Source organism: Mangifera indica, unplaced genomic scaffold, assembly GCF_011075055.1.
Source record: "Mangifera indica cultivar Alphonso unplaced genomic scaffold, CATAS_Mindica_2.1 Un_0063, whole genome shotgun sequence".
Classification (NCBI taxonomy): domain Eukaryota; kingdom Viridiplantae; phylum Streptophyta; class Magnoliopsida; order Sapindales; family Anacardiaceae; genus Mangifera; species Mangifera indica.
In genome coordinates, this window is record NW_025401155.1 from 12,330 (window position 1) to 31,379 (window position 19,050).

The 19,050-nt window shown below is 32.8% G+C and overlaps 1 protein-coding gene across 1 annotated transcript; it reads right to left on the reverse strand.

The window, feature by feature from the left end:
• Window positions 1–2,586: 2,586 nt before the first annotated feature.
• LOC123207158 (protein HGH1 homolog) lies at window positions 2,587–14,181 on the reverse strand. Its single transcript, XM_044624439.1, has 9 exons — window positions 14,060–14,181; window positions 13,455–13,577; window positions 12,564–12,761; window positions 12,298–12,376; window positions 5,166–5,311; window positions 4,347–4,460; window positions 3,877–4,008; window positions 2,969–3,082; window positions 2,587–2,884 (listed from the first exon to the last, which is right to left on the reverse strand). Exons 1-9 carry the CDS (start codon window positions 14,111–14,113, stop codon window positions 2,834–2,836), a joined length of 1,011 nt encoding a protein of 336 aa, XP_044480374.1. The 5' UTR covers window positions 14,114–14,181; the 3' UTR covers window positions 2,587–2,833.
• Window positions 14,182–19,050: the final 4,869 nt, after the last annotated feature.

Genomic DNA, 19,050 nt, shown 5'->3' on the forward strand with positions numbered 1-19,050 from the left:
TATGGGGGCATTTTGATAGTATACAATATATAAAGGATTTAAATAACAGATTAAAAATAGATATGTATATTTTGATACAAGATAATATACAAGCGTGTTAAATGAAATGTTAAATAATTATAGAGGGTTAAATAAAATATTAAAAAATATGAGGAGTATTTTGATATTAAACATTGTAAGAATGTTTTAGATGAATTGTTAGGAATAGATAGATACATTTTGATATAATACAATATACAAATATGTTAAATGAAATATTAGATAATTATATGAGGTAAAATAATATGTTAGAAAAATATGGTATTTTGATATTATATAATATATGAAGGATTTAAATAACATGTTAAAAATAGATAGATGCACTTTGATATAAGACATCATACAAGGGTGTTAAATGATTAGATAATTATAGGGGGTAAAATAAAATATTAGAAAAATATGGGGGTATTTTGATATTATATAATATATGAAGGATTTAAATAATATGTTAAGAAAATATGATACATTTTGATACAAGTCAACATACAAGGGTGTTAAATAAAAGATTAGATAAGTATGGGAGGCTCAAAAAGTTACAAAAATATGGGGCTATATTGATATTACACAATATATAAAGAATTTAAATAACATGTCAAGAGTAAATAAATACATTTTGATACAAGACAATATACAAAAGTATATGAAATGTTTGATAATTATAGAGGGAAAATGAAATGTTAGAAAAATATGAGGTATTTTGATATTAAACATTGTACGACGGTTTTAAATGATATATTAACAATAGATAGATGCATTTTATACATAACAACATACAAAGGTGTAAAATTAAAGGTTAGATAATTATGAAGATAAATGAAATGTTTGAAAGATATGAGGGATATTTTGATATGAAACATTGTAAGAACATTCTAAATAAAATGTTAATAATAGATAGATATATTTTGATAAAAGACAACATACAATAGTGTTAAATAAAATGTTAGATAATTATAGGTGCTTAAATGAAATATTAGAAAAATAATAGAGGTATTTTGATATTAATCAGTGTAAGATTGTTTTAAATAGTTATAGTGGACTTTTTATTATAAATGATTAATTTTTTCTAAAAATTTGTCATTGTAAGAGTGATAATTAAAATAATTGGTTATGCATCGGTTCGTTACCAAGGAAAATGGATTCAAGGTGATGACAATACAATAAAATAAGTTAGAGGATCTAAACTATTGATTAAAATTCCCTCTGATACAACATTTGAGGGATTTATTCAGCTTTTGAAGGAGTCTTGCAGTCTTGATCCAATGATATCCTAAAATGATGACATATCGATCAGAAATTTCATTATTATATTGTACAATGTGCTTAAAAAGGCACAAAAATGAAAAACCGAATGTCAAATTCGAAAACTATATATTAAAAAACCCTAAAACAAGAAAACAAAAATAAAATTTGAAAACTATATGTCAAAAAACCCTTGATATGGAAAATATCAATTTACCCCCTAAAAAAATTTATACTGTGAACAGATCTAATATTTTTCCCTTGTCCCCTCAGGAATTTTCTAATCTCTTAGAGCCCCTACAGTTTTAAAAAAGTCAATTTCCCCCCAATCCACGGCTTTCACTACATTAGTCCACGGCTTTCACGACATTAGTCCACAGTTTCATGTAAATTATCAATAAGACCCCTAGTAGACTACCCCCTATTTCCCCGGTCCCTAGAATTTTGAAAAAGTTAACTTTCCCCCAACCCACAGTTGATCTCTCCTGCACGTGGGAGAATTCATTTGGTTTGTGGGATCCATTGTTCCCACGGACTGAGCGTCAGTGATTCTAACCCATTTTCCAACCAAAAAATCATCGTTTCTACCTTCAATTTCAACACAAATCAAATCTATATATCTTATAACACAAAATCCCTCAAAAAATTCAATGAAAACAATTAAAAATCAAAACATTTTATGCATTGTTTAAAATCAAAACCCTAAAATTTCAAACCTCAAAATTTCTCTCAATTTTTAATAATCTTAACAATAAATTGATTCGAACAAGAGTAAGAAAGATATACTAACCTTTTTTGCCATTTTCAGTCGTTAGAAAACACGAAAATCTCTTCGCCCATGTGATGGCCATGGGAAAATAACAAAGAAAATATGTAAAATTCTTAGTTTATATATAAGGGCAGTTTAGTCATTTTTACAAAAGATATTTTTGCTTAATCCTAATTATTTTGAGTAATTTCACTTAGACCCCCTTAATTTAAGACATTTATATAATTTCCCCATTTTAATAAACCTACGATCAACCAAATGCAATAAAATATATATAATAATATTATTTATAATTTTTTTATAATTGATTAATTTTAAATTAAAAATAAAATAATATTCAATTATACAATAACATATATTTATTTATGTATAAAATTATATAAATTATTTATACATATAATTTTATTAATATTAATAAATAGTATAAATTTAAATATCAATAAAAAAATCTTATTATTATATCATAATAATAATATTATATAAATGCTTTTCAGGATAAAGTAATAAAGTGCCTCTAACACCCACAAAATGTCTCTTCGTGACAGTCCAATGATCACTTGATTACGGTGTTAACAAGACAACCACATCCATTTAAATTATTAATACCAAAAAATAATAATATGCATGCCAATGCTGCTCACCACAATAGCACAAACCAAAATTCCCAGTAAAAATACTTGGGAAATTGCAGACATTTCAGGAACACTGTTTTAGTACAAAACAACCTATAAATAATGATCCGGAGTCGCACAACCATACGTTGGTCCTTGAGACTCACAATTAATTCTACTTTGGTGTCTCCGTTGATGGTTCTTCTGTTGCACCGCCGTGGACTAGCTGGAGAATGGCGAAGACATAACACTTGTGGTTAAATGAATAAAACAATATATACATACAACAGAAGCATAATTTTTCTCATACCAAGGAGCCAACTAGTTCATATGCTTCCATAACTTTTGGATCTTCCTCATTCTCATACCCAACTTGTAATATTCTTGGTCCATTTACAGACCAAAACGCTCTCCGACCTGCATCCTGAAAAAAACAAAATGAGACTTGTCATCAATATAAGCTCTCTGCAAGAAGGTCAATACAACAGCAATCACACAGGAAGAATTATATTTCTCCCCACACTCAAAAACAGAGAGTCCTCTTGAGAACACAGTTTCAGTTGCCCACATAAGCAAGCACTACATCTAGAGTACTTAGTATTAAGTTTTATTTGTCTGATTTATTTACATAAAGAAAGTGGGAAAAAATGAAACAACTGAAGAACCAAAGACTGGTGCAAAGAATTATCTTACAGAACAAAAGTTTGAAGATATCCACATAATTATCTGTCATATCATTAATTACCCTAACTCACTTTGGAGAAAGAAAAAAAAGAGGTAAATGCACCGCTTGATATTAAAAAATTTAACCAAACAACTAGAAAACATAAACCTAAGCCCAGAAAATATTGAGGTAAAAACTATGAAATAGCATGTTTGGTATGAAGGTCCAACATTTCTTTCGCAACACTTAACGACATGATCTAAGTAACAGATTTAAATGATTTAAACAACCAATCTGATTATAATTGATTATCCTGTCACAATGAAGAATGAGAAAACAAAGGGAATGAATGCACCTCTTGATATCAAATAGTAACAACTAAAAAACAAAAGCTAACCCATAAATTCTGAAGTTCAAACCAATGATATAGCATGTTTGGAGTAAAGTCCGTACATATCTTTTGCTACTTTTAGCTATATGATCTAAGGAAAAGATTCACATTAAAAAGGTGGAAAAAGAAGAAAAAAATATAACAAAAGAAGTCATTGTATGACCTGCAATGTAAGTAGGTAAATAGACTCCAGTGCTTGAACACGAATTTCAGGATCATCAACTGGTTCACGCTCAATCCTGAGAGCACTTCCAAGCTCAAGTGGCATCTTTGATATGTCCTGTTCGCTAAATATCTGACAGAAGCAATCAAAATCTCCTAAGTTGTGTCACAAATAACTAAGAAACAAGGTTGAAACAACAAACCAATTAAGAACATATGAATCCAATGATACAATTTTCAGATCAATTCAAAGAATGATAAGTATCTTCTAAGATCACTAATGTAGCTGTTGACTCACAACTGCCTTCTCTCTAAACTGATAATTGGAATAATACTCCAGACAGCTTAATATGTAAACAGAAAATAACCAAACATCTGGTCAGATTCTGTGAAGCAAATATTTCCCACAGAAAAAAATTGAAGTACTTCATAATTTCAACTGCAAAATCAAGAAAATGCTAAAGAAGTTACTTTGTTGCCAGCAACTGGAAGTAGTAGAGCTGGCCAAAGAAATTCAGAAATCAGAAGCAGATTCTGCAATTGATGCTCAGCTTCAAAACAACAATTCCGAATGGTTCCGGAAACCTGCAAGCAAAGGACCATCACCAAAAAGCCAAGCCAGATCAGCAAAGGGCTAATCACAATTAATTTGGTTGAATTATCTTCTGCTCTACTAATCAAGCTTAACTAGAGTAACCCTTATAGTAGATGGTTAGTTGAGCTAGGAATCTTCAACAAGAAATGGCAGTCTGTCAATCCCGCAACCACTAAAAGTTTACATATCTCTTTTCCTTTTTCATGGTTTTTATTAGCCCTTTCTTCAATTAAATTTCTCATCATGAACAACTCTCACAAATGAATGGTACAAAACTCAGGTTAAGTTTGGCTAACAAATTGAAAAGCTTCTAAGAACCATTGTTAAAAATAAAATGCTAGAGGACGAAAAGTCAGAGACTGCCTTGATAAGGACCAATAGCTATCAAATTTCACAGCAGCTAATGAGATTATAGGCCTAAGATGAATATTTATCATCTAAAGAAGATTTGCTTTGTTCAACAGATTTCATATATTGGCCAAGCATCAGAACAAGAAATGGCATAAAATACAGAACCTAGAGTTTAAAAGAGGAACTAGTAGAGATCTAAAATTTCTGAACTTCATTTGCTAGGTTTATTTTCTTCCATTATTAAGTTTTCCATCTAATTAAAAAAGATAAAACTAAGTGGAAATTTACTTCTTAAGAGTCCTTCAGAAGAAATTTAATACTTTGCTGTCATCTTTCATTCATACCCCTGTCTTCCGCAATGAACTAGTTGAATCAAATTGTCTAATAATCTGCTTCAACAGTCCTCGTTTTTGGTCCAACAAAATCTTCCTTCCTGCTTCTTTCTTTGAAATATTAATCAGTATGGAACCAACATGTTCAAATTGATCATCTGGTTGATAAAAGAACAAATAAAATGTTAAGACCAAATTGTAGAGAAGTAAAAGATTAACAGATTTCTAAGTGCAGAGTAAAGACACCTGAAAAAAGAAAAAAAGAAATAGAAATTCTTACGAGAATAAAATTATAATTTGTAAACTTCGGGGAATACCCTCAAAACAAAGTGGCTATCAACCGCTATATATTGGGAGTCCTTGCTAATGATGACTGATGACTATAATTCTATAAAAAATCTCAATTTTTTTCTGAGCATTTGTTAGACCCCTTGGTGACTAATGCTTTATAATTGTAGGTAAAAACAAATTTGGGCACACAAAAGCAAGGGAGGCAGGTGGCACCAAAACAAGTGTGGACCACATTGGAAAAGAAGACCATATGTCTAGTGAAAATCCAAGGGGTTAAGAAAGGAAAAGGGATTAAAAAAACAAGAAGGGGGAGGCTGGGAAAACGAGGGGTGACAATATAGTTTTGGTTTTAGGTGGTCATTGGTTGGAAGGGAAGACTCTGGCTCCTCGAATTGCTGGAATTATCCTTTTGTAGACTGTTAAGGGTAGCAAGTAGTCTGACTGTAGCAATGCATGTCTAAATTGTTGCCTGCTCAGTAATATAAATAAAATCATAACTATATTCTTCATTCCCTTTTGTCTAGTGTGTTTGGTTGTGGCTGGATTGTTTTTATTGTTGTGTTTGGGTGAGAATTGGAGTGCCTGAGAATTGTGGGAGGTTACTAACAAAAGTGGTACCAGAGCAGTTTTCTAGGAGTGGGAAAAGCTCAAATGAATTTAGGAGTGGAGGACATAGAGAAGGAAATCACTGACATAATCAAAGACTTGGGTGAGCTTGCAAAGAGTGCTATATGGATTTCCTAAAATCTGAAACTAGTTTGGGAAAGATACAATCTTTTCCAAACTGTGTTGGGGGATTGTTGGACTCCTTAAATAAGAACATGGGTCAAGAAAAACTTTTGACAGATCAGGGGATCATCGACAGAGGACCTATCGAACCCATTAGAGGTCCAAAATGGTAGATTGGCAAAATCCAACGATGCCTCAAACCCGCCAAAAGTCCAAAATTGTAAATCATAGATGACAACTGGATTTACATGTAATTATTGTCGAAGATCCCAATAGGAGTTGTGTGGATGTACTAACTAATGCAATACATCAAATTATCTCAAAATCTGAAGTGAAAAGGTTACTTAAATCTACTGTGTTAGAACACCAATATCAATCTGGAGGGTTTACCATAAGTGGCGTAAGAGAGAGCAGGAGATCATCACAACAGGGGATCCACAACTGGAATTAGAGAATTGTCCACCAATGAGGAAAGAAACGTGGCTCAAAGAGGAGAAAGAGTTGGTTAGACACAGAAGATAAAGAGAGGAAAGGAGGAAAAAAAAGGTAGCAGAAAATTTCAGAAAAGTGGGAAGAATTAAGGAAGAGTTGCAGGCCTCTCGAATAGTCTTAAGTATTTTGCATTTTCAATTTATGTAATATGATCCATATGAACCAGTTCCAATTCCAAGAAGCAGAACCCAACTTGTATTGAATCAATATTGTGAAGTTACACAAAATCAATACAAAATTACATTTCCAGAAACAGTTTTTACTTCCTAAACTATTATATTGATTTGTTATTGGCTTGAGTTGTTGTGTTATTGCTCTGCTGGGACTGTTGTGTTGTTGCTTGAGTTTTGAGAAGATAAACTGCAAGTGAAGGTTGCTTGAGTTGCAAAAGAAGCTGAGCGGAGTCCTGCTGTCATAGAAGTAAACTAGGTACCTTTCAGATTTGGTATTAAAGCTGTTTCGATCATTAAAAAAGGGAAGAATCAATTGGGTACAAGATGAAATCGGAAAATGGATTATGGTCTGATGATTCAAAGAAGAGGAGATTCGAACTAAGTGGTTGGAGGGGATGTGTCTAGGCTGTGAAAAGAAATTTGGACCAAATCACCATTGTACGTTCAAATCTTTAGCTATTTTGATCGAATGTGAGGACAGATCGGATGATGACGATATCTTAATCAAAAGTGGAATTTTAGTGAAGAATGATGTCAGCTTGGATAAGAGGGGCGAGGTGGAACCGAATTAAAAAATACGTATGGAAGTCACGAGCTCAAGGAGACCAGATTTGGAAAGTCTATGATGAAATGAAGAGAGAAATTGATTTTGTTTATACAGAAGATTCAGGCAACGAAATAATAAAATTAGACTATCTGAAGGGAGAAACAATGAATTTCTATGATAAGTCGACACAAACGGGCGACTCTAACCACGAATCGGAAAATACCAATGAAATCTCAAGTCTGATGAATATCCAGATTGGTGAGTCAACAAGTTTCGGTGTAAAATCTGCCGATTTCAGTGAATATCAACTGCCAAAAATAAATCAATCATTTCAAGAGACGGAAATGGTGATGAGTTTTGGGCAAAGTGTCCATTTAGGATCTGAGTCTCTGTTACAATCAAAGAAGACGAAGTTGGACTGGGTAAAAGAGGAAGAAAAAGGTTTGGATTGGGTCAGGTTTACCTATGATGGATGAGGAAGCCAACCAAAAAATTTAGCCCAATCCCCAACCCTGTTTAAACAAATTTCTAGGCCTCACCCATTACCCTTTTGAACCCTACAGCTCCAGCCCACTATCACAAACCCATATCCAACTACAACCTTTTCACAGTCCAACACTCAAACTCATCACAGCCCACAACCCATAATCGCCCAAAACCCAAATCGTAGCCACTCAAACCCAACATCCATTATCACTACAGTCCCAAACAGGAACCTAAACCACTACCACAACATGAACTTGGCCAACTCTAATAACTCCCCTCATTCTAGAACGGAAAATATGCAACAACCAACATGTGTCAACTCCAACCGTATACCGACTAGCTCTAACGCATCATCGACAAACCTGAGAAGAGACAAAAACATTCGAAGCCTGTTCCACAAAGAGTACTGCTGTAAATGGGAGGACAAATGAGTTGAATTAAGAAAAGATGTCTCACTGACCAGGAGAGAGACTTCGCTCAAAACTTCAATGAAGTCAGTGCTTGAAGGAGAAGATGCCTTCTGGATTGAATTAGTAATGGAGACAATTTTGAGAGAACAGATTCAAGTGCGTACGAAGGGAGATGTGAAGAGATTTGTGTCCAAGTGTGAAGTGTGTTAGAGGGTAAAGTATGAAGCCACATCATTGGCGGGCTATTGCAACCCCTTCAAATCTCATCGAAGGTTTGGAAGGACTTTTTAATGGATTTTATTTTGGGTTTGTCAAAGGCAACAATGGTTGATAATATACTCTTAGTAGTAGATAGATTGACCAAACACAGTCATTTTGTAGAACTCTAACACCCTTTTACAACAAGGGATGTAGCCGGAATCTTTATTAAGGAAATTGTTAGGCTTCATGGCTTTCCCCACACTATATTATCGGATTAGGACATGTTATTCATGAGTGATTTTAGGATTGAATTATTTAGATTAGCAGGGTACAACATTGAAGTTTAATTTGGCTTATCACTCACAAATTGACAAGAAAAATGAAAAGGTGAACAAGAGTCTCGAGACTCATCTTAGATGCTTTTGCTTTGGGCAACATTGACAATGGTCAAAATGGTTCGCTTGGGCTGAGCATTGGTATAAAATGACATATCATGGATCTACAGAAGTGACATCGTTCAAGACAGTGTATGGGAGTAAGCTACCACCCCTTTTACAGTTGTTCAAGAAGGAATCTAAGATAGACAAAGTCATGATTTCCTACAATTCCATCTTAGCAATGGTGGTTCATAAGTTGAGTTTGCAGGTACAACCAATTAAACAAATTGGGGTGTTTTTATCTAATAGATTTAATCTTGGCATGATTATTCAAAATCATGCCTTGCAAGTAGGTTTCCAAGGTATTATTCATGTTGTGAATGAACTGATTGGAATAAATAAGGGAAGGAGAAGAATTGATTATTATTATAAAATGTTAGACAAGATGCAAGTGAGGCATCATGTCTCATGGAATTCAATAGTTTTGGGTTTTGTATTAAACTACGATTACGATGGTACAATTGAGAAGTTTTGGAGATTGGGATTTGAGGGATTAGAGTCGAATTCGATTACATTTTATTTATTTTTAAATGCAAGCTTATGTAGTTTTTTGTTGGGTTTAGGGAGGCAATTACATGGATTCATGCTTAGATGGAGATTTGATAGAATCATGTCAATGTGTGATGGACTTGTTGATTTTTTGGTAAGGGAAAAGATGTTGGTCTGGCAGAGATGTTTTCTCATGAAGTTAATGAAAAAAAAAAAATTCCTGATGTTGTGATTGGCTTGAGTTGTTGTTTTGTTATTGCTTTGCTGGGATTGTTGTGTTTTTGCTTGAGTTGTTGAGAAGATAAATTGCAAATGAAGGTTGCTCGAGTTGTAGAAGAAGTTGAGCAAAGTCCTGCTGTGAGGGAAGTAAATCAGGTACCTATCATACTAGGAGTCACAAATCAAAGGTATCAATTAAGCTTACTCTGAAAAGTTTTGAGATTGAGCAACTTGTGTCTCTTCAAAAAGAGGCAAAGAAACTATTGATTGTGTTTGGAAAAGGTGCACGAGCCGAGAGTGAATTCAAGAAGTTTGTCAAGACTATTAGGATTCCATTTATGCTGACACCCATGGATAAAGAGTTGTTTCATTCTGGAGAGCCGCCCAAGTGGTCCAAGGATGTGAAGTTCATTTTGATTGATGCCAATGAAGAGGAGATTAAATTAAGAAAATCATATCTGGGTTTGGCGGATACAGCTATTTTGATTCAAACAGAGTGAAGGACTAGGTTGAATACAACTACATGGGGAACAACAATGAAGGTTGACCGGCAAAATGCACCTCACCAAAGAAGTAACTATGAAGATTGATTGGAAAAGATTCGCTAAGCTGGATAATTAAGGCAGAGATGGTGTTGTTTGGCCCAAATAAGGTGGAGGGAACAAAGGACTAGGCCAAGACAATATTGGGTCAAGAATAATGAATTAGGGGGTCGAAGCCTAGTCAAATTTCCAGCCCAAAGGTCAGTCAGTTTGGCCCAATCTGTTTTACACTCACCCCCCTCTAACTACAATCAAACATTTCAGAACCCAACCACTTACCACTCAAACCCAACCCATTTTAGACTTTTAAACAATAATCAGCCCATTCCAAACTAATTTCCAAGGCCGACTACCAACCCTTATTCCAACACATGCATTTATCACTCTAGCCCGCACTATAATACCCACCTGAGCCCAAACCAATCTCCATTAAACTCAAACACCATCCATTCGCATTTGACTATAACCTACCCAACACTTTCAACCTACCATCTTATTTCACCAAATCAAACCACACTACTATATTTGGATTATCGTCACAATTTTTTAACTAATAGTAGCAAAATGAGAAAAGTTTTTAGAAATTCAAATAACGCTGCTTACATGTGGCTTGGTAGATAAAATTGTTGTTTCAAACAAATCAGTTGCCAAAGTGTACGTGAAAAACAACCCACACAATGAAAAAGAAATCGACAGTGGTTTTGAACAAGTGGGTGCCGACGCTAAAGAAATTTAAGTTAGTACAAGTTTTATGTTAGCATAAGCAACATCAAATTTTCAGAGGAGAAAATCGAGGAAGCAAAAGAAGCTCTAGGAATAGATCTTCATGATTATAATCCAACAACTGATGCTAGCAAAGTGATCTAGTTTAAAAAATGAATGAGGATTGCACCAACAACTTGAAGCCCTATGGTTAACGAAGCAAAGAACACAATGTGCAATTGGCATTCAAGATCTTGGTGGCATGGTTTACTTAGTATAGGAAAAGTAGCTAATACGAAAATGGATAAGAATACTAAAGAGAAGATATTCTTTAAAGATGTAGCTAGTTGTGATGAGGAAAAGCAAGGAATCATGGAGTTTGTTCACTTCCTCAAGAAACCAAAAACGTTTTAAGAGTTGGAAGCAAAAATTCCAAAAGGAGGCACTACTGTTGGTCTTCATGGCACTAGAAAGACTTTTTGAGAATGCAACTGCTAGTGACTTTAGTGTGCCTTTCCTCAATATGTTTAGGTCAACCTTTATAGGAATGATTGTTGGAACAGGTTAAGCCCGAGTATGAAGATTATTTCAAGAAGCAAGAGAATGTGTTGGTAGCGATAATAAGCGTGAAAGCATTATCAAACTACTCCTTGTTGGGATAAATGGTGGCTCTCGTTGGGTAGGACAATATTAGACCCCTTGGTGACTAATGGTTTACCATTGCAGTGAAAAACAAGTTTGGACGCATTAAAGGAAAGGAGGCAATGGCACCAAAACAAGTGTGGACCACTTTGGAATAGAAGACCTTACGGATGGAGAAGATTAAAGTGGTTAAGTGAGGAAAAGGGTAAATGGGGGAAAGGGGAGGTTGGGAAAATGAGGGAAGAAAATATTGTTTGGGTCTTGGGCAACCAATGGCTAGAAAGGAGGTCTCCATCTCCTTGAATTGTCGAAATTAACCTTTTATGGACTGTTGTGGGTAGTTGAGTAGTCTGATTGTAGAGGTGAGTGACTAAATTTTTGTGTTGCTCGGTAATATAAACAAAATCATAACAATATTCTTCATTCCCTTCTTTCCAATGTGTTTGGCTGTGATTAGATTGTTTACTATTATGCTTGGGTGAGCATTACAAGGGAAACCTAACAAAGTGCTAGAGAATTACATGAGGTTCCAAACAACATTTCATAGAACTAGAAGGCTAAGACCACCATTCAAATTTAGTCCCATAAACACCTTAATATCTCTAATCAAACAACCATAAAATGTAGAAACAACTAAGATGTCATTCACCAAATGGGATACATGAAGGACTCAATTGAGCTATCAAAAACACTAATTTTTTAGTAAAAAATAGCCTTTCTCTATTTTGAAGGTTACAAAACAGGATTAAATTCCCTATAATAATAGGAAGGAAGCAAAACTTACCAGTAGTTTCAGTGGGAGATCTACAGAAAGATCTTACAAGCTTCATAAGATACAATCCTTGCAAACGGTCATCGTCAGTCTAATAAGCAGGCAGATTCACATTATCAATAATTAATGTTTAGCACATAAAACATAATTATGTTTCACTATCTTTAGGAATATAAGAGATTGTGATTACCTAAAAGATGAAACTCTTTTAAATTGGCAAAAAAAAATACAAAAGCATTACTGATAAGTTGACACTTGCATAAAATTAAGGAAATTACCTGAAGCAAGGAAGTGATGCCATCATCCAACTGTGTGAGATTAACTAAAAGCATAACCAGCAATCGTGTAATACTTAAGTCTGGTTTATGTAAAAAATCCATGATTGTTTTAATCATACCCATTTGAACCATTTTTGCAGCTAATTGAGAATTCTGGGATAGATTTACAAGTGCTTCAGCCGCTGGTTCTGAAACTTCCTAAAACATTGACAAATAATGAGTAATCCATTGTTCTACCAAGGTACAATGATATCACAACACAATACTAGGCACCATATTCATGAAACCAGACTCCCAAAATTAAGTTTATCTAAATCTGCCATAATTTTGTTCATTGTTCAAGCAAATCTCTATATGCCAAAATTGCCCCAGGCCTAAAATTTTCTATATCCAGAAGATTATTATGCCAGCAATAATTGTTGTCCTTTTTCTCTTATTTTGTTTGGCAAGCTGCTGTTAGTTTTTCATTAGATCTTTAAAGCTTTTCCCATGAAATTTACCATCTATCCAAGTTCAAGAACAAACATTCTAAATTGATAATATCAGATGAGTTTTACTATATGAACAAAATCTCAATTAACAAGTGACATATTTGGATAGTCACAATAAATTTGGATATTTCATTTCCTGCTTTCAACCTTTTGCCACCAAAAGACTCTCATAGAATCCACCAAAATTTCAATTCTAAAACTTTAAATATAAATAACACTATCAATATCTTTGTGCCTTGTATTCTACCAAAATCAACAAAAATTAATATATACATACATAAGTGTGTGTGTGTGTGTGTGTATTCAAAAGTTTAGAACTTGTTGAAGTGATTAAATAGATTTAGAAGCATCATCCTGTTAATAACTATTAAAATAGCATTAATTTTCACAAAGAGAATACCTTATTTTCACTCAAAAGCCGAGACAAGGCTGGCAATGCTATCTTGGCATACTGGGAAAGGGATTGCAGGCCATCCTCAGAGCCGGTTAATCCCCGAACAATATCAACAGCTGCCTTCTTCAACTAATTTATTTGCATAAAACAACCGCATTCAGAACAAAACATTAAAAAAATATATATTAACAAGCTAGTTTTCTAAAATATCAATAAGATAAGTTCTTTTTCTTTATACTATCAACATGAACAGACAAAGAGACTACAGATCAATGCGTTTAACATATTAACCACTACAAAAGTAAAAATAAGGCAGAATTAATTCAATTAAAATGAGAAAATTATAAAATTAATATAAAAACGCAAAATTTTTAAAGTGAATCAAAGAACCTTATTTATCTACGGAGAATATTCACATAGCTCCCATTAATTAGGCACAGGAACGCAAATTCTACTATAGCAAATGAAAAAAAAAAAAACAATATTAATACATAATAAATATAACCACGTAAGTAACTAATACAACATCGGTTCTAAAATTTTTTTCTCAACTACTTTCCTGCAGCTTCAAAGCATCCAAAGGGACTGTTGCAAGAGTGAAGGAAACTTACTGTAGAAGATGGAGAAGATAGAAAGTCCAGCAACTCTTCCATTTCGCTGGCCATTGCCGCGAGTGCTCCTTAGCCGCCTTGAGAAAATTTTACACATATTTATAGATCGTTAAACGACTGCGTCTTGGTTTTATCATAAATTACTATTTTTTTAATAAAATTACAAATTTGTTTTAAACACTAAATATGTTCATTTCCAATCAATAATTTTTACTAAAATTATAAAAATACCTTAATTTTAAATCTTGTTAATCATTATTTTATTTAATTATTTTCCCTTTTTTTTAGTCCTCAAACAAATTACCATTATTAGTTTTTTTATTTTTATCTTTTTTCACCAGCTCCTACTAATCTATTCTTACGTCATTAACATTTCTTTTATTATACTCAATTCTCTCTCCTCTATCCTATTTGTAGGAAGCTACTCATCAGCATCTCAGCACCAATGTCCACATCTTTCTCTCCGGCTTCCCTTTCTAAACAATTAAGTTCATTAAACTAACAAAATCACAATACTAATCAATTTCATTTGCCCTATTTGTTTCATTTGCAACCACATTTTTATTGTCCATTAAGGTTGGTTATTTAATCTTCCTAACCATCTTCTTGCAATTGGTCACAAATTGATCAAACTTCTAGGAATCTCAGGCAAAATGAGAATGAAATCGAGTTTGGTAACGAGGCTCTAGCTATTAAAACCCTTTTAGACACTCCTTAACGTCATATTTACTACTAAAATGGGGCTAGTCTCATTGCCCAACTTTCTCAATCTTTTCTTCATAACAAAAGTCACATTAGTGTCACTTTCCAACTTTATCAACAACATCAACAAATCAATAGATTTAGAGGGTACATCTGTGATTAAGAGAAATAGTATTAGTAGATTTTTTAGACAATTTGAAGATTCTTGAGAGAGGAGAGGATTTCAATAGTAATTTTGAAAGATCGGAGGACTATTAGTTTTACGTTGTTGTTTTTTGGGTTATAAAATTATTTTTTTACATTTAGATGTAATAAGATTTATTAATGAAAATAAATAATGGATGAACAAATGAATCTTTCAAATTTAAAAAAGGAGAATAGTCATTCAACCTTTTGATAAACAAAGTAATAAAGGAGGAAGTGCCGAGATGGCTAGAATATGATATAATTTTTGTAATCCAATTAAACAAAATGAATAAAATAAGTAATTATAATACGTAAATGGAACAATAGTAATTGAAATAGAAAGAAAGGCTGGAGATATTTGGAGGGGCATTTATAATTTCCATTGGCTACAAAGTTGTAATTTCCCATGGCTTCTGTAATAGCCAATGACAAGCTACCATTTGCCAACTAATAATAGGGACCAATAAAATTACGACACCTCGAAAGACCTTACAAATTGTTTTGCAAGTTGGTGTGAATTGTATATATTTATAACATTTCCCCTTAAATTTCGCTTTTAAGATGAAAATCATTTGATTTCCGATGAGAAATCAAGTGGTACTAAAAATCTAAACGAATAAAATACAATTACTTAATAAAAATTAAATGACTTAAATTGTCCAGTGTAAAACCTCATCAATAAAACTTGGTCCAGCTTCAATTTGAAATCCTTCTTGTCAGAGAAAATTTGTTTCTTTGATAATATTTAAAGGGTCTTCGCGATTATTATAGTGGTGCTTACATCTTGCACCCCATTTCATTGCATTTCATTTTGAGAGCATTTTTAGAGTCCATCCATAACATTAATGAGTTTATCATACTCTTCTACATCACTTTTCTAACTATACTTTTTTGTCTATAAGTTTCCACACATAAGGCTATAACCAAAGATGAAGTGATAATTGGTCTCCTAGCTATCACCTTCTTAGAGATAACCTAGCTTGTCTTCATTTATTCCAAACTCATCTTTATCTTTGTAATATGAGTTTCGTGCTTGGTTGATCCATCAAACATCTTTACATTGAAGGTCTTGATGAAGTCATTATTGATATGACGATTTTCTACGAAGGTCTTTGGGAACAACATCGATAATAAAATCTTTAATCCCTATTAACATGTCATCAAATTACTTTGTTAATAGACTAAATGACTCAATCTTCTTGTCATGGCGTGTCAGTTGCAACTCAAATTTGGCCAATTTGGAATCCATAGTACTTCAAGGCATTATAATATTTCAAATCACAAAGAGATTTCATCCTGCACTTGTGAGAATCTTCTCACCCACTGATAGCATCACATGAGTTACAATCATTTCTTGTCATCACCTTTTTCCCTAAGATGATATATATGAACCAACACTCTAATACCAATAGTCACGACCTTATTTAAATTGTTTAGTCTTAGTGCACAAACACAAGATTGAACACTAAGCCTGTAAAGACCCATAACTCTCAAAGAACACAAAGATAAAAAAAAAAAAAAAGATAAAGAGACAACTCAGTTTTATCACTCTCAATGCTTGGAATGAATGAAAATGCATCAATTAGACTTAACTATTTATATAACTGTACAAGTATATTCAACAATCTAGATCTTTGCATATGTGTTTATATGGATGACTAAAATTTGTTGTACAAAAGTAGAAATTCGAATAAAAGTCTGATTATCCCTTTGAGTTTTAAGAAAACTATACCTTTCACTTTGGGTGAGAACATTCTAGAAAAATTCTTTGGTGTTTTCTTTTATGTTCTTTAGACAAAGTTAGATTAATAACTTTGGTCTTAGACCGACTCTAGCTTACTTTGAATGTGACAATGGAACAATAATATAATGGTGTTCTCCAAAACGAAAATTGGTTACACTTTTCTAATCAATTTGAAATTAATGCTCTTCTTAAAGCCAATTGAGAATGTGTATGGCAAAATTTGTCATCCATCATAATAATAATTGAAGACAATGCATCATATACCTCAAAACTTGTCATCATAATATACCTCATATACTCTTACAATAATAATTGAAGACAATGCATCATATGTTACTCAATTTAGATTGAGATATGTCAATGGAGACATAACTAAGCTTATTTCACCTATCCTTTGATTCTTGAGGACTTGATCCATGTCTTTGTTTCTCCCTCTGGTTTAAACCTCTCCCACTAGTAGAGAAACTCGTTTTTTGTTAAACCAAAGGAATTGTTGTTGAAGTTCTTCCGTTTGGTTGTGAATGAATTTATTGATATAGTGAATTTTTATATATAATTTAATATCTTGTTTACTTAAATAATGGTTTTGTTCTTGTTGAATTGTTTTTTTTTTACTTAGTTTTATTGTAATTGTGTTAGGTGAATAAAGGAAACAAAATAATGTGCAAATTGGGAAATTTAGACGTGAAGAAAAATAAAATGAAGATTGAAGGATAAGGGTTATTGCCAATGAGTTGGAAGTCTAGTATAGCAGCGTTGGTGATGTGGAAAATTAGCACTTTAATGCTACATTTTAGCAATTTTATGCACATGAATAGGAAGAATTTTATTCTTTCACATAAATGTCATAATTATTTCCTATTTTAAGTTCAACTGTTGCCAAGTATAAATAGATGAATTTTAGGAATCTTGGGGACGGGTAGGCCAAGTGAAATTTAACATATGTTTTGGAGAATGAGATCTAGAATTGGTGTGAAGAATTATTGAAGAGTTTTTCTCCTTTAATTTATGAACTTTTACATTTTTTTTTATTTAGTTACTTTTAATATTAGTATAAGCTAAACTTATTTTCTAAGGTTATTTTGATGTAGCTTGTTACCTTAAATATTAGGAATTATTTCAATTAATTATTTTTATTCACATTAAAAGTTTAATGTTGATGTTAATACTTTTGAATGTCTAATCACTATCCAATTGATTTGTGATTGTAAACAAAATACTAAAAGGAAAATTTTTGCAATTAGATCTAGACATTAAACTCTATAAGAAAACAGTTTGAAGCGAAGTCTTGTTACTTGCTTGTGTGGTGTAACATCACTCTCTAGATACATATCCCTAATAGGAATATACTGAAAGAGACATGCACAACTAGACTATTTGAAGACTTTAATGCATGATCATAATTATAAAGCATGCAAAAAGATGATATAATAGAAAATAATTGTTTTATTAATCAAACTTATAAAATAATAATTATTTGAAAATTTCAGTTATAAAATAACTATATAACTCCTAAGTAAATCAATGTGTCCAAAAATAATGATAATAATAATAAAGATAAAGATATGTCTACCAATACTAGAATGACATGAGTGCCCCTTTTTTCGCACAATTGTTCGCTGGACCACTAAATCCCTGTCTGTCCTATTACCTATCTTTACCTGTAAAACATAAAAAGGAAATGTGTGAGTAAGACTTAGTAAATAGAGACCTTTCGACATCCATGGCTGTTGAATTATCTGGCAATGAAACTTACGTTTCATTTGTGAGCTAATTATTGTCACACTATGACACCTTGGTGCCTTGACATAGGTCATCTATGAAAACTATAGTGACCTAAGCTAGAATCAGTATATCTAATGTCATGGTGAAAGCTACTGTGGTGTCTTGTGCATATGTCAAATGATCTATTAGGTTATCTAACTAGGACACCATGATCACATAAGAAAATCTCTGATAGCAGTTTATTTCTTTATCATATAAGTTGATCGAAACTGTTGACTAACCATCCAGAGATAACCTTTAGCTCAGGTAGATATGTGGTGTATCCCGTAGATCACATGAGAAATATCTAAAAGCCACATCCTTAATATGCACACTTGAAATGAACTGGGTGGCTATGTGCCTTAAAGCCGAATGCAAGATGCATCTTATGGATATCAAACCTTATTATTCTCACAAATATCGTCACTTACATACATAACTAGTGACTATCTAATTGTGTGATATTAGCCTTAAGGTTGCTAACTTTTGACTCAAATTCGATTTGATTTCAGTTTATGTCAGCATCCACATAATCAGACACCTCATTTATGTCTTTCTTGAATTTCTTATCTTCTATTAGCTTATTTTTTCTCAC